This window comes from Chiloscyllium plagiosum, unplaced genomic scaffold (genome assembly GCF_037043375.1).
Source record: "Chiloscyllium plagiosum isolate Xiang-an unplaced genomic scaffold, Cpla_swu_hap1 HiC_scaffold_32, whole genome shotgun sequence".
Taxonomy (NCBI): Eukaryota; Metazoa; Chordata; class Chondrichthyes; order Orectolobiformes; family Hemiscylliidae; genus Chiloscyllium; species Chiloscyllium plagiosum.
The window spans coordinates 42,836,587-42,862,729 of record NW_028270170.1 but is presented as its reverse complement, the minus strand read 5'-3'; the positions used below and the strand labels follow the sequence as shown (position 1 = coordinate 42,862,729).

General features: G+C 41.4%; 1 protein-coding gene across 25 annotated transcripts in view; it reads right to left on the bottom strand.

Moving 5' to 3' along the window:
* The window catches only part of LOC122540026 (protein TANC2), a 1,060,344-nt gene that overhangs the window by 11,206 nt on the left and 1,022,995 nt on the right, over nucleotides 1-26,143 (bottom strand). For all 25 annotated transcript variants that reach the window (XM_087977936.1, XM_087977934.1, XM_087977935.1 and 22 more), the window contains 2 exons: nucleotides 18,222-18,368; nucleotides 6,900-7,000 (listed from right to left, as the gene is read on the bottom strand). In XM_087977936.1, coding sequence (XP_087834062.1) covers nucleotides 6,900-7,000; nucleotides 18,222-18,368 — 248 coding nt within the window. The remainder of the gene's footprint in view (nucleotides 1-6,899; nucleotides 7,001-18,221; nucleotides 18,369-26,143) is intronic.

Here is a 26,143-nt window from a genome sequence, read left to right as displayed (position 1 = left end):
AGTGAAATTGACATTATCCTGAGTTCTCAGGTTTGGATTTTCCATGCACTGAACAAAGTGAGCTCTAGCTTTTCCAGATGGGTCTTGCTCAACCTGGAAGTCACTATGGGAGATGTTCTCCATTATCTAAACTAATTTAGTACTAAGATTTCTCTAAAGGATGTGGACACTTTGGAGAGGGTGCAGAGAAGGTTTACGAGGATGTTGTGTGGTATGGAAGGTGCTAGCTATGAAGAGAAGTTGAGTAGGTTAGGATTATTTTCGTTGAAAAAAGGAGATTGAGGGGCGACCCTGATTGAAGTATACAAAATCTTGAAGGGTATAGACAGGGTAGATGGACATAAGCTTTTTCCCAGGGTGAAGGATTCAATAACGAGAGGTCACACTTTCAATGGGAGATACACATGGCAAGTACTTTACACAGAAGGGTGGTAGGTGCCTGGTAGGTGCCAACAGAGGTAGTAGAGGCAGGCACGGTAGATTCATTCAAGATGCGTCTGGACAGATGCATGGGTAAGTGGGGAGCAGAGGGATCCAGATGCTTAGGAATTTGGTGAGAGGTTTAGACAGTGGATTTGGATTGGCTCAGGCTTGGAGGGCTGAAGAGCCTGTTACTGGGCTGTAAATTTCTTTGTTCTAAAGGAAATTTCCCAAAGGAAACAAGCTACACTCCAAGTTTGAGAAAATGTAGCTGCAAAAGAGACATCAATGAATATTCCTTGGGATGAGCTTCTCAACTACCAGGACTTAAAGACAAAGAACCATGTTAAATGAATTATTGGGTCAGTAAGCCAAATACCCTTATTATCATTTTAAGCATTCAATATGGAGGCTTTTGTCATTATATTTTGACAGAATCTTAGGTTTTCTAAATCAGCCCTTTTAAATCCATCCCATGAAATAGAATCCTTCATGTTAGTCACTGATAGTGTCTGATGGGCATATTGGCATTTGGAATTAGGAGACCTAAGACAGACAAGCAGGAGGCTGGAGGAACACAGCAAGCCAGGCAGCATCAGGTGGTGAAGAAGTCGACGCTGACTTGCTGATGCTGCCTGGCTTGCTGTGTTCCTCCAGCCTCCTGCTTGTCCACTTTGGATTCCAGCAGTTTTTCTGTCTCTAACTGGGAGACTTGGGAGGCAGAGATTCAGGGCTCAGCAAATAGTGAAATGAAATGCAAAGCCTACAAATAATGAAATTCAAACTGATAAGCAGCAAGAAGGCTTTGACTACTGGAAATGGACATCTTGCTGGAATGAGCAAGAATAGAAAAGTACCTTCAGATTGAACTGTTCCTGATACACAGTTGGAGTGTGCTATTAAAGGAACCATGTTACATCAAGTCATAACTTCAAAGTTATGAAATTTCAGTGAAGTAGCAGCATTGATATTGGTTACAATTGTTACAGCATTTCTATAACAAATGTTATCTGATTAATGTAGAGGCATAGTTAAATACTGTAATAAACTCAGAAACAAAAACAGAAATTGCTGGAAAAGCTCAGAACTGAGGAAGGGTCACCCAACCTGAAACGTTAACTCTGACTTCTCTCCACAGACACTGTCAAATATGCTGAGCTTTTCCAGTAATTTCTGGTTTTGTTTCTGATTTACAGCATTTGCAGTTCTTTAGGCTTTTATACTATAATAAATGCAATGTCCTCCATTGCAGAAAAATTATAAACTGAAGCATCAACAAAATTCCTACTCAAGATGAATTTTAGAAATTTGATCTTTACTGGAGAGCACTTGTTGGAATAAGATTTTCAGTATCAGTTCCAAGTCTGGTCAAAGTCATTAGTAATTCTTGTCATTCAAGTAGCTTTAACTTGTTGAGATTAAAAGCTATTTACAAAATGGCTCTATCTTCAGTTCTACTGCAGATTTTATTTTACATTTTTGCCTCTTTTAGAATTGAACCTATTTTATCTCAGTTATGGTTTTCTCTGGCTCTGTGGACCTGCCTCAGTTTAAGGGACTCAATTACACATAGTTTTTCTTCTGGGGGATAGTGGATAGGTGTGGAATGGATTTGGGTCCACTGACTCCAGACGCAGATTTAAAATTATTCAAAATTCAAGATTACTGCATTCAAAATTATGAAGAGTTTTCATAAATCAGGTAGGGGTTACAAACTCTGTAAACTGGGTAAAGTAAGCCCAAGACATACGTTTAAAGTAACTGCAAATGAACCATAGGGAAATTGATTATCTTTTTACTAAAATATTTGTCAACATCAGGAAGGATTATATTCTCAAGGAAATTCCAAAACATAATTTGGCATGTACTTGAAGGACTTATTTGCAGGATTAGGAGATAGAAACTTATGGGACAGCCTTTTCAATGAAATAGCATGACAGATCTGGCTTCCTTCACTATATAAAGTTCTACCACTTTCAGAAGACAGATAGGAGGCTCTGTGGGAACAAGAGAACAACACTCACAGTTGGTGTGTTGACTCCCAGGTGTCAGGGTGGGTGATGTCTCAGATCATGTTTTCAGGATCGTGTTTCCTTGAGGGGGGAGGGGGGAGCAGCTCCAAGTCATGGTCCACAGAGGTACTAATGACGTAGGTAAGAAAAGGGATGCAGATTTAAGGCATAAATTTAGGGAGCTAGGATGGAAGCTTAGTGCTAGAAAAAACAGAATCTGGTTTGTTGCCCGTGCCATGTGCTAGCAAGGCGAGGAATAGGGAGAGAGAGGAATTGAACATGTGGCTACAAGGATGGTGCAGGAGGGAGGGATTTGGATACCTGGATAATTGGGGCTCATTCTGGGGTTGGTGGGACTTCTACAAATACGATGGTCTACACCTAAACCAGAGGAGTACCAATATCCTGGGCAGAAATTTGCTAATGCTCTTTGGGAAGGGTTAAACTAATTCAGCAGGGGGATGAGAACCTAAATTGTCGTTCCAGTGTCCAGGAGGTTGAGCATAGTGAGGTCAGAAATGAGGTTTCAAAGTAGCAAACGTTCACTGGCAAGCAGGTTTGAAGTATGTTGAATTCAACACTAGGAGCATCTGGAATAAGGTGGGTAAACTTGCAGCATGGATTGTTACCTGGGAGTTCGATGTTGTGGCCATTTTGGAGACATGGATAGAGCAGAGACAGGAATGGTTGCTGCAGTTTCCAGGATTTAATTGTTTCATTAAGAACAGAGAAAATGGTAAAAGACGGGGAGGTGTGTCAGTATTATGGCAGCAGAAAGGATGTTTGAGGACTCATCTACTGAGGTCGTATGGGCTGAGGTTAGAAACAGGAAAGGAGGTCACCCTGATGGGAGTTTTCTATGGGCCTCCGAATAGTTGCAGAGACGTAGAGGAAAGGATAGCAAAGATAATTCTGGATAGGAGTGAGAGTAACAGGGTAGTTATTATGGGGGACTTTAACTTTCCAAATATTGACTGGAAATACTATAGTTCGAGTACTTTAGATGGGTCAGTTTTTGACAATGTGTGCAGGAGGGTTTCCTGACACAGTATGTAGACAAGCCAACAAGGGGCTAGGCCACATTGGATTTGGTACTGGGTAGTGAACCCGACCAGGTGTTAGATTTGAAGGTAGGTGAGCAAGTTGGTCGTAGTCACCACAATTCGGTTATGTTTAGTCATGGAAAGGGATATGTATATACCGCAAGGCACGAGTTATTGCTGGGGGAAAGGCAATTGTGATGTGATTAGGCAAGATTTAGGATGCAGAGAATGGGGAAGGAAACTGCAGGGGATGGGCACAATTGAAATGTGGAGCTTATTCAAGGAACAGCTACTGCTTGTCCTTGATAAGCATGTACCTGTCAGGCAGGGAGGAGGTGGTCGAGTGAGGGAGCCATGGTTTACTAAAGAAGTTGAATCTCTTGTCAAGAGGAAGAAGAAGGTTTATGTTAGGATGAGATTTGAAGGCTCAGTTAGGGCACTTGAGAATTACAAGTTAGCCAGGAAAGACTTAAAGAGCCAGGAGAGGACGTGAGATGTCGTTGGCAGATAGCATCAAGGAAAACCCAAAAGCTTTCTAAAGGTATATCAGGATTAAAAGAATGACTAAAGATGAGGGCCAATCAAGGATAGTAGTGGGAAGTTGTGTGTGGAGTCCAAGGAGATAGGGGAATTGCTAACTGAATATTTTTCGTCAGTATTCACATGTTGTCGAGGAGAATACTGAGATACAGGCTACGAGACAAGGCTGGATTGAAGTATGAAAATAGATAAGTCCCCTGGGCTAGATGGGATTTACCCTCGGGGCGGCATGGTGGCTCAGTGGTTAGCACTGCTGCCTCATAACGCCAGAGACCCAGGTTTGATTCCAGCCTTGGGCAACTGCATGTGTGGAGTTTGAACATTCTCCCCGTGTCCGTGTGGGTTTCCTCTGGGTGCTCCGGTTTTCTCCCATAGTCCAAAGATGTGCAGATCAGGTGAACTGGCTATACTAAATTGTGTTAGGTGCATTAGTCAGACGGAAATGGGTCTGGGTGGGTTACTCTTCGGCGGGTTGGTGTAGACTTGTTGGGTCAAATGGCCTGTTTCCATTCTGTAGGGAATATAATTCTCTGGGAGGCGATTGCAGAGCTTTTGGCTTTGATCTTTATGTCGTCATTGTCAACAGGAATAGTGCCAGAAACCTGGAGGATATCAAATGTTGTCCCCTTGTTCAAGAAGGTGAGTCGAGACAACCCAATTACAGACCAGTGAGCCTTATTTCGGTTGTGGGTAAAGTGTTGGAAAAGGTTATAAGAGATAGGATTTATAATCATCTAGAGAGGAATAAGTTGATTAGGGATTGTCAACATGGTCTTGTGAAGGGTAGGTTGTATTTCACAAACCTTATCGAATTCTTTGAGATGGTGACCAAACAGGTGGATGAGGGTAAAACGGTTGATGTGGTGTATGTGGATTTCAGTAAGGCATTTGATAAGGTTCCCCATGGTAGGCTGTTTCACAAAAGATGGAGGCATGGGATTAAGGGTGATTTAGCTGTTTGGATCAGAAATTGGCTAGCTGAAGGAAGACAGAGGATGGTGTTTGATGGGAAATGTTCATCCTGGAGTTCACTTACTAGTAGTGTACCGCAAGAATCTGTTTTGGGGCCACTGGTATTTGTCATTTTTATTTGTCATTTGACCTGGATGAGGGCGGAGAAGGATGGGTTAGTAGATTTGCGGATGACAGTCGGCAGAATTGTAGATAATGCAGAAGGATGTTGCAGGTTACAGAGGGTCATAGATAAGCTGCAGAGTTGGGCTGAGAGGTGACAAATGGAGTTTAATGTGGAAAAGTGAGGTGATTCACTTTGGAAGGAGCAACAGGAATAAAGAGTACTGGGCTAATGGTAATTTTCTTGTAAGTGTAGATGGGCAGAGAGATCTCGGTGTCCATGTACAAAGATCCCTAAAAGTTGCCACCAGGTTGATAGGGTTGTTAAGAAGGCAATACAGTGTGTTAGCTTTTATTGGAAAAGGGATTGAGTTTCTGAGCCACGAGGTCAGGCTGCACTTGGAGTATTGTGTACAGTCCTGATCACCGCATTATGGGGAGGATGTGGAAGCCTTGGAAAGGATGCAGAGAAGATTTATTAGGATGTTGGCTGGTATGGAGGGAAGGTCTTATGAGGAAAGGCTGAAGGACTTGAGGCTGTTTTCAATAGAGAGAAGAAGGTTGAGAGGTGACTTAATTGAGACATTTAAGATAATCAGAGGGTTAGATAGAGTGGACAATGAGAGCATTTTTCCTCAGATGGTGATGGCTATCACTTGGGGACATAGCTTTAAATTTGAGCGGTGTTAGATAATAGGACAGATGTCAGAGGTAGTTTCTTTATTCAGACAGTACTGGGGGCATGGAATGCACTGCCTGCAATTATACTCGTCAACTTTAAGGGGATTCAAATGGTCACTGGATCAACATATGGATGAAAATGAAATAGCGTAGGATAGATAGACCAGATTGGTTCCACAGGTCGGTGCAATATCGAGGGCTAAAGGGCCTGAAATGTGCTGTAATGTTCTATGTTTCCTCATCTCCATTCCCCCCACCTCATCCCAGATCCAACCCTCCAACTTGGCACCATCCTCTTGAACTGTTCTACCTGTCCATTTTCTTTCCCACCTATGCGCTCCACTATCTGGTCTGACCTATCACCATCACCAACCGCCCTGCATCTACCTATCGCCTTCCCAGCTACCATCCCCCCAGTACCATACACCCCTCCTATTTATCTCTCAGCCCGCTTCCCTCCCCCTACATTCCTGATGAAAGGCTTATGCCTGAAACGTTGATTCTCCTGCTCCTTGGATGCTGTCTGAGCTGCTGTGCTTTTCCAGCGCCACATTTTTGACCGTTGATTACTAATGGCTACCAGTTCGGTCCAGAAAGAGAAAGAGAAACTGTGGGGTGTCATTTGTTTGGGTACTGTATTTTGGGTACTTAAAGATTTTTCAAAATGCAGGACTGGAATTAATTTTTCAAACTTTTATTTTTAATTAACTAAATCTTCTTTTCCCTCAATATGTCTTTTTGACCTAATTTGATGTTTTTCTCTGTTGTTCCTCTTTTTCTTTTTCAATCCTAAATTTAGTGAGATATGACTGTTGTTGCTGATGCTCATGAAGATCCCCGATGTCCTGTCACTCTGTTAACAGATCGCACTCCGAAAAAGTTATGCAAAAACATTTCAAGCTGAAGATTGCAGTGAAACACCTTGCTCAAGAAGGAGAAAACTACCTGTTATATTTTGGTACAGAAGATATAAAGCAGCTGAAGATCATACTGATTAAAATGTGGTGACAAAACATGGTCAGCAGAAATAAATGTTCGTGCACGAAGGGCACCTCAATATCTTTTGAAAGCTAGTGCTTCATTTCCTTTGCTGAATTAAAAACAGTTTGCTCCTCCCTCTCCTATTTACCTGCTGCTTCGCTTTGCTCTAGCTCTGGCGTAATATGCCTCATATGCCTTAGGTTTCAGCTCCAGGGCTTTGGTTGCAAACTCCTCCGCCATCCCAAAGTCCTACAAGAAATAACACATACATAGTAATAATTTGGGGTACTGTTTCAAACAGGGAAAAGTTCTTGTAACAATATACTGAAAACTGTGTTGATTAAAGTGATTTTCTATCGCCCTAATTTTTAGGCAATGATGCCTCTGTGAACAACAACGTAATTGTAATTGCACCAGAGAGTGAAGGTACTATGTTTTATGTGAAGGACAAAATTGAAATTCACAACTTTCAATTGATCCACAATTCTGAATTCCGACACATGGTACAGTGGAGATTATCATCACTACTGGTATTCAGTTTCAGAATCAGCTACTTAGTGCATCATCTGCATTCTTTGCAGCTTTCAGACATCATGAACATGAAAAGTAAAAGGAAAGTTTTATTTTAGATCATAAGACAGGAGCAGAAATTAGCCCATTCAGCCCAAAGAATCTGCTCTGCTATTCAATCATGGCTATAAAGTTTCTCAACCCCAATCTCCCATTTTCTCCCCGTAACCCTTGATCCACTTGACAATCAAGAACTTATATATCTCAGTTGTAAATATACAATGACCTGGCCTCCATTGTCTTCTGTGGCAATAAATTTCATAGATTCACCATTCCCTTGTGAAGTAGTATTTCCTTTTCTCCCTTCTAAAAGGTCTTCCCATTACTCTAAGGTTGTGTCCTTGGATCTTCATCTCTCCTACCAATGGAAACACCTTTCCAATATCCATTCTGTCCAGACCATTCAGTATTCTGTAAGTTGAAATTAGATCCCCTCTCCCCGATCCTTCTAAATTTCATCGAGTATAGATGGGGAGTCCTCAAACCTTCCCATATGTTAAACTTTTCATTCCTGGGATCATTCTCGCGAACCTGCTCTGAACCCGCTCCACAGCCAGTACGTCCTTCCTGAGATATGGGGCCCAAAGCTATGCACAATACTCCAAATGTGGTCTGATCAGGGCCTTATAGAGCCTCAGAAGTACATCCCTGTTTTGATATTCAAGTTGTCTCAAAATAAATGCCAACAAATGCCTTCCTAACTACTGATTCAACCTGCAAGTTTACCTTGAGAGAGTCCTGAATGAGAACTCCCAAGTCTCTTTGCACCTCAGACTTCTGAATTTTCTCCCCATTTAGAAAATAGCCCATGCTTCTACCCTTCCTACCAAAGTGCATGACTACACACAGCACTCCATCTGCCAGTTCTTTGCCCACTCTCCTAACCTGTCCAAATCCTTCTTCAGCCTCCCCAACTTCTCAATACTACCTATCTTTGTATCATCTGCAAAGTTAGGGAATCTAAGCTAATCTTAAAAAAAAGTTAGTCAGCTTGCCCTCAGTTCCTTCATCTCAATCATCATTGTATAAAGTGAAAAGTTGTGATCCCAACACTGTGCCTTGCAGAACACCACTTGCTGAGAAAGATCCTTTTATCCACACTCTGCTTTCTGCCAGACAGCCAATCTTTTATCTGCGCTAGCATGTTGCCTGTAACACCATGGGCCCTTGTCTTATTCAGCAGCCTCCTGTGCGGCATCTTGTCAAAGGCCTTCTTTAAACCCAGGTAAATAACATCCATCAGCACTTCTTGGTCTAACTTGCTCATTATTTCCTCAAAGAATTCAAGCAGATTTGTCAGGTATGACCTCCCCTTGATGAAACCATGCTGACTTTGCCCTACATGTCCAAGCATTCAGAAATCTCATCCTTCACAATGGATTCCATGGCAAAGTTAGGCTAATCAGTTTGTAATTTTCCGTCTTTTGCCTTACTCCCTTTTTAAAAAAATGTCACATTAGCAATTTTCCAGTGCTCTGGGACCCTCCCTGACTCCAGCGATTCCTGAAAGATCATGTTAACCCCTCCACTATCTCTTCAGCTATTTCATTTAGAACTCTTGGGTGTAGTCTATCTGGTCCAGATGATTTCTCCACCTTCAAGGCATTCAGTTTTTCTAGCACCTTCCGCTTGGTGATGGCCACCATCATCAACTCTGGGGGCGGCATAGTGGCTTAGTGGTTAGCACTGCTGCCTTACAGCACCAGGGTCCCAGGTTCAATAGCAGCCTCAGGTGACTGTCTGTGTGGAGTTTACACATTCTCTCAGTGTCTGGTTTCCTCCCACAGTCCAAAGATGTGCAGGTCAGGTAAATTGGTCATGCTAAATTGCCTATAGTGTTAAGTGCATTAGTCAGAGGGAAATGAGTCTGGGTGGGTTACTCTTCGGAAGATTGGTGTGGACTTGTTGGGCCAAAGGACCTGTTTCCACACTGTAGGGAATCTAACCTACCCCCTCACTCTTGTCTTCCACCATGAAGACTGACGCAAAGTAATTATTCAGTTCCTCAGCCATTTCCTGAGGAACTCTCCAGCATCATTTTCCAATGGTCAAATGTCCACTTTTGTCTCTCTTTTGCCCTTTATAAATCTAAAGGAACTTTTACAGTCTTCCTTTATATTACTGGAAAGCTTCCCCTCATGTTTAATCTTCTCCCTCCTTATTTCTATTTTGTTCCTCTCTGTTAGTCTTTGTAAGCTTCCCAATTCTCTGGTTTCCCACTGCCCTTCGCCACATTATATGCTTTCTCTTTTGCTTTTATGCTATTCCCGACTTTCTTAGTCAGTTATGGTTGCCTCATCCTCAATGTACCATACATCTTTTTCCTAGGAATGATTATTTGCTATGTCTCTTGAATTACTCCCAGAAATTCCTGCCATTGCTGTTCCACTTCTTTCTTGCTAGGCTCCTCTCCTTATCGGGCATAAGCCCTCCTGAAGAAGGGCTTATGCCCGAAACGTCGATTCTCCTGTTCCCTGGATGCTGCCTGACCTGCTGTGCTTTTCCAGCAACACATTTTCAGCTCTGATCTCCAGCATCTGCAGACCTCACTTTCTCCTCTCCTTATCAATAGTTCTCAGCTCCTCCCTCATGCCTCTGTAGTTGCCTTTATTCAGCTCTAATACTGTTACTTCTGATTTCTTCTCCCTCAAATTGCAGAGTAAATTCAATCATAGTGTGATCAGTGCCTCCTGAGAGTTCCTTCACCTTAAACTTCCTTATCAAGTCCGCCTCATTACATAAAACTAAATCCAGTATTGTCTGTTCCCTAATGGGCTCCACCACAAGCTGCTCCAGAAGAATTCCTTTTCTTGCAAACCACTACCAACCTGTATCGAAATCCCCCATGATCACTGTAACTTTGCCTTTCTTTCACACCTTTTCTATCTCCTGGTGTATCTTACGCCCCAGCTCCTGACTACTATTTGGAGGTCTGTACATAATTCCAACCACATTTTTATTTAATCTTTGTGGTTCCTCAGTTCTACCCACACAAATTCTACACCATCTGACCCTAATTTGTTTCTTACAATTGATTTAATTTCTTACTAATAAGGCAACTCCATCCCTTCTGCCTACCTGCCTATCTTTTCGATATGATGTATATCCTTGGATATTCAGCTCCCAGTCCTGATCCCCTTGCAGCCATGCCTCCGTGATGCCTACCATGTCATACCTGCAATTTCGATTTGCACCACAAGGTCATTTACCTTATTCCTTATTCCTGCGTGCATTCAGATGGAATATTTTCAATCCTGTATTAACTGTCCCTCTTCTCACTGTCATTTGTTTGTCCAGTGTCCTTGATGTTTGATTGCTAACCCTTCCCAAACATTCTGTCCTAGAGACTTTAATAACCTCTTCTCAGTTCTCCTTCCCTGTCATTTCTTTCATGTTTTTCTATGCAGTTGAATCCATCCATACCTGCTGCTCTGTTCCCCACTGAGGAAAGATTGATTGATTCATCCAGATGGAGAAAATGATGGCACAGGCCTGAATCCAAGCAATTTTAGCAGTGGAGGAATGGGGCAAGTTCTCATTTGCACATCCATAGATCTGTAACTGCTTCCTAGCCACTCTATCCATGCCTCTCATAATCTTATACATCTGAATCAGATCCTTGTAAAACATTCTGTGCTCTGCAGAAAATAACCTGAGCCTAACCAGCCTCTCAAAACTAAAATGCTCCAAACCAGGTAACATGTTGGTGAATCTCCTTTGTCTCTGTTTTAGCACAATCACATCCTTCCTTAAGTGTGGCGAGGAATCACACATGGTACTCCAGTTGTGCGCTAACCAAGGTTATATACAGTTCGAGCATAACGTCCCTGCTATAATAATCTCTGCTATAACTGATAAAGGCAAATGTCCTATAAGCCTTCTTAACCACCCTATTAATCTTCCTGCCACTTCAGGGATCTGTACACAAGTATCCCAAGATCCCTGTTCTTATGCCATTCACTGAGTATTCCCCTGTCTTGGTACTTCTTTCAAAGTGCATCACCTCAATTTTCAGGGTTATATTCCAACTGTTTCTGATCTACGTATCTGACCAATTTCTCTATATCTCCCTGTAAACTAAAACCTTCTTCCTCACTATTAACCACCCAGCCAATCTTAATGTCATCAGCAAACTTACATATCATCCACGCCACATTCTCATCTATATTGTTTATATGTATCACAAATAATGAGACCCAGCACTGATCCCTATGGTACACTAGAGCACACCAGGCTTCAGTCACACAATTAGCCACCTCCTATCACTAATCCAATCTTTGATGCACCTTAAACATGTCTTTACTTTCTTTACCTTCTCCCATAGGGGACCTTGTCAAAGGCTTTGCTGATATCCATATATACTACATCAACTGCACTGTCTTTATCTACACATCTGATCATCTCAAAATATTCAATCAAATTTGTTAGGCATGACTTCCTTCTGACAAAGCCATACAAACCATCCCTGATCAAACATTTTCTCTCTAAGTGAAGATTTTCCGATGTTCACTGAATGTTTTCCGATGGTTTCCCTACCACTGATGCAAGATTTACTAGTCTGTAATTATCTTTACCATCCTTCTTGAAAAATGGAACCACATTAGCTGTCTTCCAGTCCGCTGGTATCTTCCATCTGGCCAGAGAGGTTAAAAATTTGGGTCAGAGCTCCTGTGATTTCCTCCTTCACCTCCTACAGCAGCAGCCTGGGATACAACTGATCCAAGTGTGATTTGTTCACTTTTAAGCCTGCTGAAACCCCCAATACCTCCTCACTCATTCTACCATTCTGCCCAAGAACCTTATAGTTTTCCTCCCATGTGAAGTCAAAAGTGAGGTACTCATCTAATTCCACATATAGATTGCCCCCTTGGTCTCTAATGGCTCCTACTCTTTCTTGGTTATCCTTTTCCCCTTAATTTACCTACAGATTATATTGGGATTCTTCCTAATTTTACTCACCAGTGCTTTTTTCATGGCCCACCTTTGCTCTAATTGATTTCTTACATTTCCTCCCATTTTTTATGCTCCACTCAGGCCTCATTGAGTTGCTACCTTTACAACTGCTAAAACCTTTTCTTTTCCTCCTTATCCAGCTCTGAATATTCCTCGACATCTATGGTCCTCTTTGGCCTGTTACTCCTATCTTTCACCATAAAGAGAACATGTTGGGCCTGTTCTCTTCCCATTTTCTTTTTGAATATCTTCCTACTGTTCTGCTGTAGGTTTTCTCACAAATAGCTGTTCCCAGTCTATTTTAGCTACATCCTGTCTTACAGAGTCAGAGTTATACAGCATGGAAACAGACCCTTTGGTCCCACCAGTCCATGACGACCATAATCCTAAACTGAACTAGTCCTACCTCCCTGCTCCTGCTCCCTATCCCTCCAAATCTTTCCATGTACCTGTCCAAATATCTTTTAAATATTGTAATTATACCCACATCCACCACTTCTTTTGGAAGTTCATTCCACACATGAATTTACACTCATTGTGTAAAATATTTGCCTTTCAAGTCTTTTTTTAAAATCTTTCTCCTCTCACCTTAAAAACGTGCCCCAAAAATCTGCCGTCGCCTAATCCAAATCCCTCGTTTCCAGACCATCTGTTTCCTTTTCCATAACATACTTTGTTGTGGTTGCTTTCACTAAAATCATCACGCACTGCCATCTCCAACACCTGTCCACCAACACCCAGCACTGTGCACTGCTCCTTGTTGGAGCTTCTGTGTTAAAATAAGTGTCCAGTGAGACAGTTGATGTGCTAGTTTTAAATTTCCCACTATTCTCTAGATTCAGAAAAGGTTCCATTATATTGAAAAACAATGAATGTTAACGCCTTTATTCATAAAGGGAGGAGCGCAGAAACAAAACTACAGACCAGTTAGCTTAATTGGTCAGAGTTAACAGAATTGTGAAAAGGAAATCACGAATAACCAATTTGTTGGAGTTTTTAAGGAAGAAACGTACTGCAGATAAAGGATATCTTAGATGTGTTGTCTTTAGATTTCCAGAAAACATTTGACAAGGTGCCACATCAAAGGTTATTACAGAAAATAAAAGCTAAATTTATAATGAAGTGTACAACCTGTTAAACCTGGTAGATTAGATTATTTTTTTTAGATTAGATCACTTACAGTGTGGAAACAGGCCCTTCGGCCCAACAAGTTCACACCGACCCTCCGAAGAGCAACCCACCCAGACCCATTCCCGTACATTTACCCCTTCACCTAACACTACGGGCAATTTAGCATGGCCAATTCACCTAACCTGCACATCTTTAGACTGTGGGAGGAAACTGGAGCACCTGGAGGAAACCCACGCAGACATGGGGAGAATGTGCAAACTCCACACAGACAGTTGCCCGAGGCAAAACCTCCGTTTCAAACTGGCAGAAATACATTACAAGATATTTTGTAGTTTAATTTATAAAAGCAGTTCATTATTATCATGTGCAAGCATTATTATCAAGTTCCCAAACACAGAAAATATCTTACATTTTTTCCCATAATGTAATTTGTCAATAAGTGTACTAGGGATTCAAAAGTACATCAATATGATCTAGTCTCTGATCTCAATTATGTCCTTGAGTAAGTTTTTCAGTATAAAAACCATGGAGACAGAGATGGATGGATTTAATGCAGTCCTGGGTTTGAAAGCCAATGGCAAGTTAAAACAAAACTTGAGAGGCACATCATATAACGAGTGATTTTTGAGAAGATTTGTAGCTAATGTTGATGATAAGTATGTAAGTTAGCTTGCTGAGTTTGAAGGTTTGTTTTCAGACATTTCATCACCATATTAGGTAACATCATCAATGAGAGTCTCCGGTGAAGCGCTGGTTGTATGTCCCGCTTCTATTTTTAGGTCTTGGTTTCTTAAGTTGGCTGATGCCATTTCCAGTTCTTTTTTTCAAGGGAAGGTAGATAGGATCCAAATCGATGTGCTTATTGATGGAACTCTGGTTAGAATGCCACGACTCTAAGAATTCTCGTGTGTGTCTTTGTTTTGCATGTCCTAGAATGTGGGTGTTGTCCCAGTCAAAGTGGTGTCCTTTGTCTGTATGTATAGAAACTAGTGATAGTGGGTTATGTTGTCTGGTGGTCAGTTGGTGTTCATGTCGCCTGGTGGCAAGTTTCCTGCTAATTTGATCATTGCAATGTTTTTTTACAGTTCTTGCATGGTATCTTGTAAATGACATTAGTTTTGCAGGTGGTATCTAATGGATCCTTTAGGTTAATTAGTCACTGTTTAAGTGTGTTGGTAGGTTCTTACTCTTATGATTTTTTATTTTTAGATTTTATTTTTCCCTACAGTATGGAAACAGGCCCTTAGGCCTAACAAGTCCACGCTGACCCTCCGAACAGTAACCCACCCAGAACCATTCCCTTACCCTATTTACGCCCGACTAATGCACTTAACACTATGGGCAATTTGGCATGGCCAATTCACCTGACCAGCACATCTTTGGATTGTGGGAGGAAACCGGAGCACCCGGAGGAAACCCACACAGACACAAGGAGAATGTGCAAATTCCACACAGACAGTTGCCTGAGGTGGGAATCGAACCTGGGTCCCTGATGCTGTGAGGCAGCAGTGCCACCCACTGAGCCACCGTGCCACCCATCTGGAAGTCATTTCTAATACGTCTTTGATGTAAGATAATGTGGCTATAGTTTGTGGTTTGATTGTGTCTGCTTGTTTGGGTCTGTTTCTGAGGAAGGGCAGATTATGTTTATTAGGTACCCATTTTTATTGAAAACGTTGTATAGATATTCTTCTGCTTTTTGCAGTTCTTAGGTGCTGAGTATGACAGAGCTCATTGAAATAATGCCTTGATGCAGCTTTGTTTGTGGGTGTTGGGATGATTGCTTCTTAAGTATTTGGTCCGTGTGTGTTGTTTTTCTGGAGACGCTGTTTTGATTAGATTAGATACCACCAGCAAAACTAACATCATTAATGAGATACCATGTATGAACTGTAAAAAAACACTACATCGGACAAACTAGCAGGAAACTTGCCACCAGGATATATGAACACTAACTGTCCATCAAACGACATAACCCATTATCACTAGTTTCTATACATACAGACAAAGAAGGACATCACATTGACTGGGACAACACATACACAAACTTGGACAGACGAAACAAATACATGCACGAGAAATTTAGAGGCATGGCATTCTAACCAGAACTCCATCAATAAACACGATTTAGATCCTATCTATCTTCTCTTGAAAAAAAAAAACAACCAAAATGACATTACCCATCTTAAGAAACCAAAACCTATAAACAGAGATGTGGGAGATACCATCGGCGCTTCACCGGAGACTCTCACTGATGATGTTACCTAGTATGGCGACGAAACGTATGAAAACAAACCTTCCAGCTCAGCAAGCTAACTTACATACACACCATTTGGTTGTAAAAGGATGCATCCTACTGAAGAAACCTTAAAAGATAGGGGGATAAATTCACATGCAATTTTATGTTAAAGAATTCTTTCAAAATACCAAACTCATTTATTGATCCCAACATGCTATTTTTAGGCAGTCATCCCTTTTGTTAGTGCATATGCTTCAATATACATTCAGCATCAAAATACTCCCTGTTATAAATTCAAGTCCTCTACATAAATGATTTGGATGTGAGCATAAGAGGTACAGTTAGTAAGTTTGCAGATGACACCAAAATTGGAGGTGTAGTAGACAGCAAAGAGGGTTACCTCAGATTACAACAGGATCTAGACCAGATGGGCCAATGGGCTGAGAAGTGGCAGATGGAGTTTAATTCAGATAAATGCGAGGTGCTACATTTTAGGAAAGCAAATCTTAGCAGGACTTATACACTTAATGGTAAGGTCCTAGGGAGTGTTGCTGAACAAACAGACCTTGGAGTGCAGGTTCCTTGAAAGTGGAGTCGCAGGTAGATAGGATAGTGAAGTTTGGTATGCTTTCCTTTATTGGTCAGAGTATTGAGTACAGGAGTTGGGAGGTCATTTGCGGCTGTGCAGGACATTGGTTAGACCACTGTTGGAATATTGCGTGCAATTCTGGTCTCCTCCCTATCGGAAAGATGTTGTGAAACTTGAAAAGGTTCAGAAAAGATTTACAAGAATGTTATCAGGGTTGGATCTTTGAACTATAGGGAGTGGCTGAACAGGCTGGGGCTGTTTTCCCAAGAGCTTCGGAGGCTGAGGGGTGACTTTATAGAGGTTTACAAAATTATGAGGGGCATGGATAGGATGAATAGGCAAAGTCTTTTCTCTGGGATCGGGGAGTCCAGAACTAGAGGGCATAGGTTTAGGGTGAGAGGGGAAAGATATAAAAGAGACCTAAGGGGCAACTTTTTCATGCAGAGTGTGGTACGTGTATGGAATGAGCTGCCAGAGGATGTGGTGGAGGCTGGTACAATTGCAACATTTAAGAGGCATTTGGATGGTACATGAATAGGAAGGGTTTGGAGGGATATGGGCCGGGTGCTGGCAGGTGGAACTAGATTGGGTTGGGATATCTGGTCGGTGTGGACAGGATGAACCGAAGGGTCTGTTTCCATGCTGTACTCTATAAGTACTCTATGACTCTATAAGTTTGATCATAACTGAAACTGGAATGGAAGCTCTCAAACTTTATTTTATTTAATTTATAATACTCTGCAACCAATTCAACTGAATAAATGTGGTATAGTACTGCAGTGATAGTTGACATGTTGTTGAAGCCATCAGTCAGCTAGAGTGACGAGAATGGCTGTGTTAGACAACAGCCATGGCCATAATTTCCACCTGTACCAAATCCCAAATGACTGATTTAAGTTGGTTTATAGAAGAGAGGGGACCATCAAACTCAGTTTCCTTTTCAAAACCCTGACCAAGAAGGTCAATTTAAACTCTGACCGTGATAATTCAAGAAAGGATGCAGTTACAATTATTATAACCTTGAATAAAATCCATTAATATAAAATGTGTCAGAGCAATCATGTATGAGAAAATCATCTACAGTATTAATTGCTAATTTCGTCAGCAAGCAACTCCTTTCAGCAAGGGATGTCAGAGACCAATAGAGTAGACTCAGTCTATATATAAAAGCTGGTGACAACGAGGCAAAAACCACTTTTGAAATAAATTAATTCCTAAGGTACGACATTGCAAATAATAACCACAGCTTTAGAGAAAAAGGTAAACTCCTGTCTCTCAGGTTGGAGTGTTGCTCATGAATACACTATAGAAGCCAACCCTTGATTTCTGAGTCTTAGCACAACAGCCCTCAATTGTAACCAGTGTTTGCTGACTGCTTGTTTTTATTAGTTGTACTTGTTTTTATTTGTTGCTATGAATTGGGGCAGCATTAGTACATGGTTGCTGCACCCAGATGCAGGTCCTGATTGGTTCAGCATGTTGTGAGAACTGAACACTGACACTGAACCTTTGATAAAAAAAATTCAAAAACTGACTAGCACTTGATTATTTTTCTTACGCTTTAAAAATAATTATTACTTTTAAGAAAATGTTTGCAAAGGCATCATGCATTACTGATGACATATGCGGAAGAATTTAGGATGCAGAGCTTTGGTGCAGAGCTGCATGGAATTATTGAGAACTAAGGTACTGAGGTCAGTGCAGACTGATATACTGGGGCCAGAAAGGCATAACATGACCTGTGCATCTAAAATATGTACACCCTATTCTTAACCTACTTATTGGTCTGAATCATTTTCTGTTATGGACATAACATATACTGATGGACATAAAATTGATACACTGAAGCTTGCATACATGAAAAGTAGCTGTAATGCATGGCAAAATCTTTTATCGTGATGTAAAGCATCATCTGTGAGATCAGGGCACTTCTGTTTTAAGGGAAGCACCCTGCTCTTCCTATTTACCAAAGAGGCCATTGGACATACATTCATTTTCCTCCGACATCGTGAGAGGTTCAGCAACAGGGACACCTTCAGCTCCCGAAAAGTCTTCAAATCTTCTCCGAACCCTTCTCGTGGGAATTTCTTCAATGCATACTGGTATCGCTGAGCTGCTTCCTTTACCTTTCCTTTCTGATCAAAGGAGAGAAGAAAACATTTTTAGAAACATTTTTAGGCTTTACTAAAATACCAACTTCAATAAAATATATTATGAGGCTTGTTAACTAGGAAGTTGAAATTAAAAGTAATTAATTGGGATTAAAATCTGATTTTGGGGATTAATTAGAATCATGATTAATTAGGGTAAAATCTCAGGACTAACTAGAAGATATATTGGGATCTCTTCAAGGATTACCTAGAGGCACTTTTAGGTATTAACTGGAGACCTCACCTCATATTTCAGATTTTGCACAACATGCTGATGCCACAAAATAAATAAGTCCATACTGTCCCAAGGTGGACTGAAATCAGCTTCAGTTACTCTCAATGTGATGGAGGGGGACCAAAAGTAATTTATCAGAGGACCTACTTCAACTCTCATTACTTGGTTTTACTTCAGAGTCAAAAAGTATGGTGCTGGAAAAGCACAGCTGGTCAGGCAGCATCCGAGAAGCATCAGTCGACATTTCGAGCATAAGCTCTTCATCAGGAATGTAGGGGAGGCCTAAGGGGGCTAAGCGATAAATGGGAGGGAGGTAGGGCTTGGGGGTCGGGAAGGTAGCTAGGAATGTGATAGATGAAGGTGGGGGGGGGGGATGATGTTGATAGGTCGGAGCGGAGGGTGGAGTGGACAGGTAGGACAGTTCAAGAGGGTGGTACCAAGTTGGAGGGTTGGATCTGGGATAAGGTGAGGGAAGGGGAAATGAGGAAACTGTTGAATTCGACATTGTTCCTGTTTGGTTGGAGGGTCTCAAGGCGGAAGATGAGGTGTTCTTCCTTAAGGCTTCAGGTGACTAGAATTTGGCGGTGGAGGCCAAGACTTACACGTCCTTGGCAGAGTGGGAGGGGGAGTTGAAGTGTTCAGCCACAGGGCTGTGGGGTTGTTTAGTGTGTTAACACCAGAGATGTTCTCTGAAATGTTCTGCAAGTTGGGTTCCTGTCTCCCCAATGTAAAGAGGAGACCACATTCAGAGCAACAGACACAGTAGATGATGTGTGTGAAGATGCAGGAAAATCTCTGTTAGATATGGAAGGATCCTTTGGGATCTTGGATGGAGGTGAGGGAGCAGGTGTGGGCGCAGTTTACACCGCTTGCAGTGACAAAGGAAGGTGCTGGGGGTGGCATGGACTGAACACGGGAGTCACGGAGGGAATGCTTGCTGTGGAATGCAATAAGAGGTGGGGGAGGGAAATATATCTCTGTTGGTGGGGTCTGTTTGTCGTTGGCGGAAATAGGAGAGGATGATAGGGCGGAAGGTTAGTATCAGAGGAGTTCTGTCCTTGTTGCAGTTAGGGGATGGGGTTCAAGGACAGAGGTGTGGGAAGTGGAGGAAATGCACTGGAGGGCATCGTTGACCATGTGAGAGGGGAAATTGCAGTCTTTGAAGAAGGAGTCCATATTCTATGGTGGAACTAGTCCTCCTGGGAGCAAATGGCGCAAAGGTGGAGGAATTGGGAGTAAGGGATAGCATTTTTGCAGGAGACAGGGTGGGACGAGGTGTAGTCCAGGTAGCTGTGAGACTCAGTGGGTTTGAAGTAGATGTCCGTGTTGAATCAGTCACTAGAAATGGAGTTGGAGAGGTCCAGGAAGGAAAGGGAAGTATCCGAGATGGTCCGAGTGAACTTGAGGTCAGGGTGGAAGATGTTCATGAATTTGATGAACTGTGCAACCTCCTCATGGGAGCTCGAGGTGGCGCTGATACAGTCATCACTGTACAGTAGGTAAGGGTAAATGGTGCTGCTGCAGCTGGGGAAGATGGACTGTTCCACGTACCTGATGAAGAGGCAGGCATAGCTGGGGCCCATGCAGGTGCCCACAGCTAGCCTTTTGGTTGAGGAAGTGGGAAGATTCGAAGGTGAGGTTGTTGAGGGAGAGGACCAGTTCAGCCAATCGAATGAGTTTTACTTCATGCCATGTTATTCCAAAGTTAAACTGCATAACATGCATCAGCCACTTTACTTTTGCATCTGAAATAGGCTGCCTGATGCCTTGATAATTCCAAATAATAATTTAAATTTGGACTTATAATCGTAGTGTGCAATCTTTTTCCAGGATCACTCATCTCATGCTGTGATACAGTGCTGCTAATCCCCATGACATCTATTAACATCCTGAACAGAGGCAGTAACCCATTGTACAATGAAACCAATTATCATGAAAAATAATAATCTTAAAACAACAAGAATACTAATATGAATGGGACAACAAATCACACAGAATATTAATCAATTTGCAAGACTGAAATTCCTAGATGTGAGACAAAAACTTGTATGGACTTTTTCCTTATATTCACTGATAATTCTCCAACATGTTCAGACAGGCTGACTTACTTTGATGTGTGTTACTGATGATGCCAGCATTTATTGCCTATCTCTAATTTCTTTTGAACTGAGTGGCTTAGTCAGCCATTTTAGAGATCAAGTCAGTTAAAAGTCAACTACATTGGTAAAGAGTCTGTAGTTACATGAAGGCTAGACCAGGTAAAGGACAAAAGACTTCCTTCCCTAAAAGACTTTAGTGAACAAAATGTTTTTTTTAAGCAACAATCATTGATAATTTCCTGAACTTTTCCTCTAATTTATATTCTACTAACTGAAGTATTCCATCTCCCCAGTGCATTGGCCTGGATCTCTAGATCATTAGTCCAGTAACACCACTGTCTTCCCAAACTGCTTCACCCTGAAGAAGTACAAATTTCCCTGTGGGTCCCAACCTAGCTCAGTCTCTCATTCGCATACTAACCTTGCTATCTTTGATTATAATACTGTTCCAACCAAGTTCAACTCTGAGCAGAATTTTGTAGCTCCATTTCTTTAACTACATATTTCCTCTGAATTTACATAATTTGCCTTAGTATATTATCAATATTTTATCCCCTTCTAGTCTGACTTTAGAATCTTCACTCTCATGTTCCTTTCCATTGTCATTTCACGTTGCCCTTCACTTCTTGACTTTCAAATGCATTAGATGATATTTCAAATCATCTACTTCACTTCTTTCAAGCTTTAAAAGTAATCTATTTACATGCTACTAAAACATTAGAGGCTCTTTGGAACAGATTGTTGTCACTCCTAAGTTACGTCACACCTGTAAAGAGGATCTCATTTCATCTTATGTCCAATTCTAATGGTTATTTAGCCAAGACATAAACTGATTAGGGATAGTCAACATGGCTTTGTGCATGGGAAATCATGTCTCACAAACTTGATTGCATTTTTTGAAGAAGTAACAAAAAAGATTGATGAGGGCAGAGCAGTAGATGTGATCTATATGGACTTCAGTAAGACTTCAACAAGGTTCCACGGGAGACTGGTTAGAACTCATAGAAGAGAACTAGCCATTTAGATACAGACCTGGCTCAAAGGTAGAGGTGGTGGTGGTGGTGGAGGGTTGTTTTTCAGACTGGAGGCCTGTGACTAGTGGAATGCCGCAAGGATCAGTGCTTGGTCCACCACTTTTCATCATTTATATAAAAGATTTGGATGGGAGCATAAGAGGTTTAATTACTAAGTTTGCAGATGATACCCAAATTGGAGGTATAGTGGACAGCAAAGAAGGTTACCTCAGATTACAATGGGATCTTGATCAGATGGGCCAATGGGCTGAGAAGTGGCAGATGGAGTTTAATTCAGATAAATGCAAGGTGCTGCATTTTGGGAAAGCAAATCTTAAGAGGACTTATACACTTAATGGTAAGGACCTAGGGAGTGTTGCTGAATAAAGACACCTTGGAGTGGAGGTTCATAGCTCCTTGAAACTGGAGTCATGAATAGTAATGCTTTCCTTTATTGGACAGAGTATTGAGTACAGGAGTTGAGAGGTCATGTTGCGACTGTACAGGAAATTGTTTAGGCCACTGTTGGAATATTGCATGCAATTCTGGTCTCTTTCCTATTCGAAAGATATTGTGAAAGTTGAAAGGGTTCAGAAACGATTTACAAGGATGTTGCCAGGTTTGGAGGATTTGAGCTATAGGGACAGGCTGAACAGGCTGGGGCTATTTTCCCTGGAGCATCGGAGGCTGAGAGGTAACCTTATAGAGGTTTACAAAATCATGAGGAGCATGGGTAGGATAAATAGACAAAGTCTTTTTCCTGGAGCGGGGGAGTCCAGAACTAGAGGGCATAGGTTTAGGATGAGAGGGGAAAAGATATAAAAGAGACCTAAGGGGCAACTTTTTCATGCAGAGGGTGATACGTATATGGAATGAGCTGCCAGAGGAAATGGTGGAGGCTGGTACAATTGCAACATTTAAAAGGCATTTGGGTGGGTATATCAATAGGAATGGTTCAATGGATATGGGCCGGGAACTGGCAAGTGGGAACTAGATTGGGTTGGGATATCTGGTCAGCATGGACGGATTGGACCAAAGGTGTACTCTATGACTCTGTCAGATGTTTTTGGAGTTACAGTTTATCTGCATCATTTTCTGTTTTTACAGCCTGATATTAATGCAGCCAAAAGCTGAAGCAAGTAATTTTCATTACAATTAGCTCAATGAACCTAACGAATGTCCAAGCAGCACTGAGAACAGAATGTAAAAATCTAATTACTTTTCTCCCTTCCCGCTCTACAAGGTTTCATTCGAAAGAATCAGGCTAAACGGCCACTTTGTGAACAAAGCTCCATATCATCATGTCAAACTACTGCCAAAAAAATTAATATTACATAGTATCTTTAACATGGTAAAACATCCCAAGGGACTTCACAAAAACATTATTTAACAACCTTTGGCACTGATTTAAATAGAGAAATATTAGGTCAAGTGAACAAATGTTTCAGCAAAGCAGCAGGTTTTAGGGAAGTCTTAAAGGAAGACAAGAAAAGTCGAATGGCAGAGAAAAGGATTCCAGAGGTTAGGTGCAAGGTACTTGAAGAAACAGCTTTCAATAGCTGAGCACCACAAAATGTGGATGGATAAGAGACCAGAACTGGAGGAGTGCTGGGTATCCAGAGGATTCCAGGGCTGGAAGATATTACAGACAATCCTTGAAACACAGCCATCTATTTAAGAAGGTAACTTTTATTACTCAATCTGCCCAATATGTCTCTGTTCTGCTTCTTACCCCAGCTAGATAGTTGCATATTTGGACAGGATTTAGAGAAAATAGAGGAATAAATAAAACTGATGAACATGTGTTAGAGCCATGGAATTCAGTTTGTTTAATGGGTTAACTCTGGAACAATATTGGTGAAAAGAAAAATATTTTTATAAAATCACCAAATCTTCAGTATTCCAAGTTTATACAAGTTATTTGCATAAAAATTAGTATTCTTGTGAATTGCCCTGATGAGTACAAGACAAATGCTTTGACAAACTGTCTTTTTCAGCAATGCCCAAACTGACTTTCAAAAGAGGAGATGATTATTATGAAGACATTCTCCACCTGCAAAAAAAAGCCACAGCTTTGGTTTTTATTAATTTATGGGATATGAACATCATTGGCTGGGTCAACATTTATTGTCCATCCCTATTTGCCCTTAAGAAGGTGGTGGTAGTGAACTGCTTTCCTGAAACTCTCCAGCCCATGTGCGTAGGTACATCCACAATACCATTAGGAAGGAACTCCAGGATTTTGACACAGCGACACTGAAGGAATGGGGCAATTCATTTCCAAGTCAGGATGGAGAGTGGCTTGCAGAGGAATTTGTAGTGGTGATGTTCCCATGTATCTGCTGCCCTTGTCCTTTTACATGCTCGAGGTTGTGGGTTTGGAAGGCATCTTGGTGAATTTTGACAGTCTATCTTGTAAATAGTAAACTGTTGTTGGGTCTTGCTGCAGTTGACCATGGACTGCTTCAATGTTTGAGAAGGTGTGAATTGTGTTGAACATTGTGCAATATTCAGTGAACATCCCCACTTCTGACCTCATGATGGAGGGATGATTATTGATGAAACAGCTGAAAATGGTTAGCTAAGAACACTTCCCTGAGGAACTCCTGCAGAGATGCCCTGGAGTTGAGATGATTGATCTTCAACATCTACAAGCATCTTCCTATGTGCAGGTAACAGTCCAACTACTAGAGAGTTTTCTCTCTGATTTCCACTGACTCCAGTTTTGATAGGACTCCTTGGTGCCACATTAAGTCAAATGTGACCTTGATGTCAAAGGCTGTCACTTTCTCCTCACCTCTGGAATTCAGCTCCTTTGGCCATTTTTGAACAGAGGGTGTAACGAGGTAAGGAACTGTGTGATCCTGGCAGAACCCAAACTGGGTATCAGTGAGCAGCTTATTGCTTACCAAGTGCTTCTTGATAGTACTGTTGATGACCATTTCCATCACTTTACTGATGATTGAAAGCAGACTGAAGGGGCAGTAATTGGTTAGATTAGATCTGTCTTACATTTTGTTCACAAAATATACCTGAGCAATGTTTTACATTGTCAGGTAGATGCCAGTTTTGTAGCTGGACTGAAACAGTTTGGTTAGGGACGCAATGAGTTCTGTAGTACAAGTTTTTAGTACAATTTCTGTGCTGTTGTCAGGTCCCATAATGTGGAGTGAGGTTAAATTCCACAGATCCAGATACATGTTCAATTCTCCAAAAGATTGTCATAGTCAAAAAGTGTGATGCTGGAAAAATACAGCCAGTCAGGCAGCATCCGAGGAGCAGGAAAATTGATATTTCAAGCATAAGCTCTTCATCAGGTCTCTCCTGCTCCTCAGATGCTACCTGACAGGCTGTGCTTTTCCAGCACCACCCTTTTTGACTCTGATCTCCAGCATCTGCAGTCCTCACTTTCTCCTAAAAGAATGTCAGTCTATCCAAATCATGCAAATTACTCAAACCAGAAAGTCTGTTTAGGTAGCCCAGGATGTGCACCATAGCAAAGAGATAGAAATCCTGGCAATGATATAAATTGTACAGTTATTAAAAGCAATGATTTTTTTTCCTATCTGATTCATCTTCCTTTGTGTTAAGAAATGGAAGTTTAAAGCTAAACCATCAGATGTCAGGCTTGTTTAAAAGACAAATAGATGGATGATTATCTGACATCAGGTGCCAAGGAGCATGCTAGAGTGTTCTAGGAATTATACTCCTATGGCCTTTATTTTGCAACTACCATAGTGGAAAAGCGCACAGGAATAGTGTAGGCTTATCCCATGGCTCCTCTGCAACAGGTTGGTGCTCTGAGTTTAAAAAAAAGACCTTTTCCCATGTCCCTTCCATATCGTTCCCTTTCCTTTAATATTTCTTCAATTAGGTACTAAATAAAGGGAGAAAAATGCAGACACTCCTGAGAGTTTCCTAATGTTTAGTTGGCACTCTCAGGTAGTCAGATTGTCTGATGCAAGAAATCACAGGTACATTCATGTCATACCACTCTATGAAACACCACGTTATCACATTAACTTGCTGACTCGCTCCATGTTCGTTTACTTAGAACAATGCTAAATTTCAGTTTTGGTAACAGTTTGTCTTTAAACATTCCACTCGCCCTTTGATGCAATTTTGTTTAACACTTAAGGGTGCGTATTCAGATGTGATCCAAATTCTACGTGTATTTTGGGAATTCGATCTTCACAAGTTTAAATGAAAGGCAACCTAATGACTCTAACCATTTAAAAAAAAACTTTGCCTCATTGTTCTCACCTTTAAATCTCTCTCTCCTTCCACCTGAAAAGTGTGCGCCTTAGTTTTGAAATCCCCTATCCTCAGGAAAAGACAACTATCAAAAGCTCTATCTATACCTCTCATTACTTTATAAACTTCTATCAGATGCTCCAGTGAAAAAATGTTCAA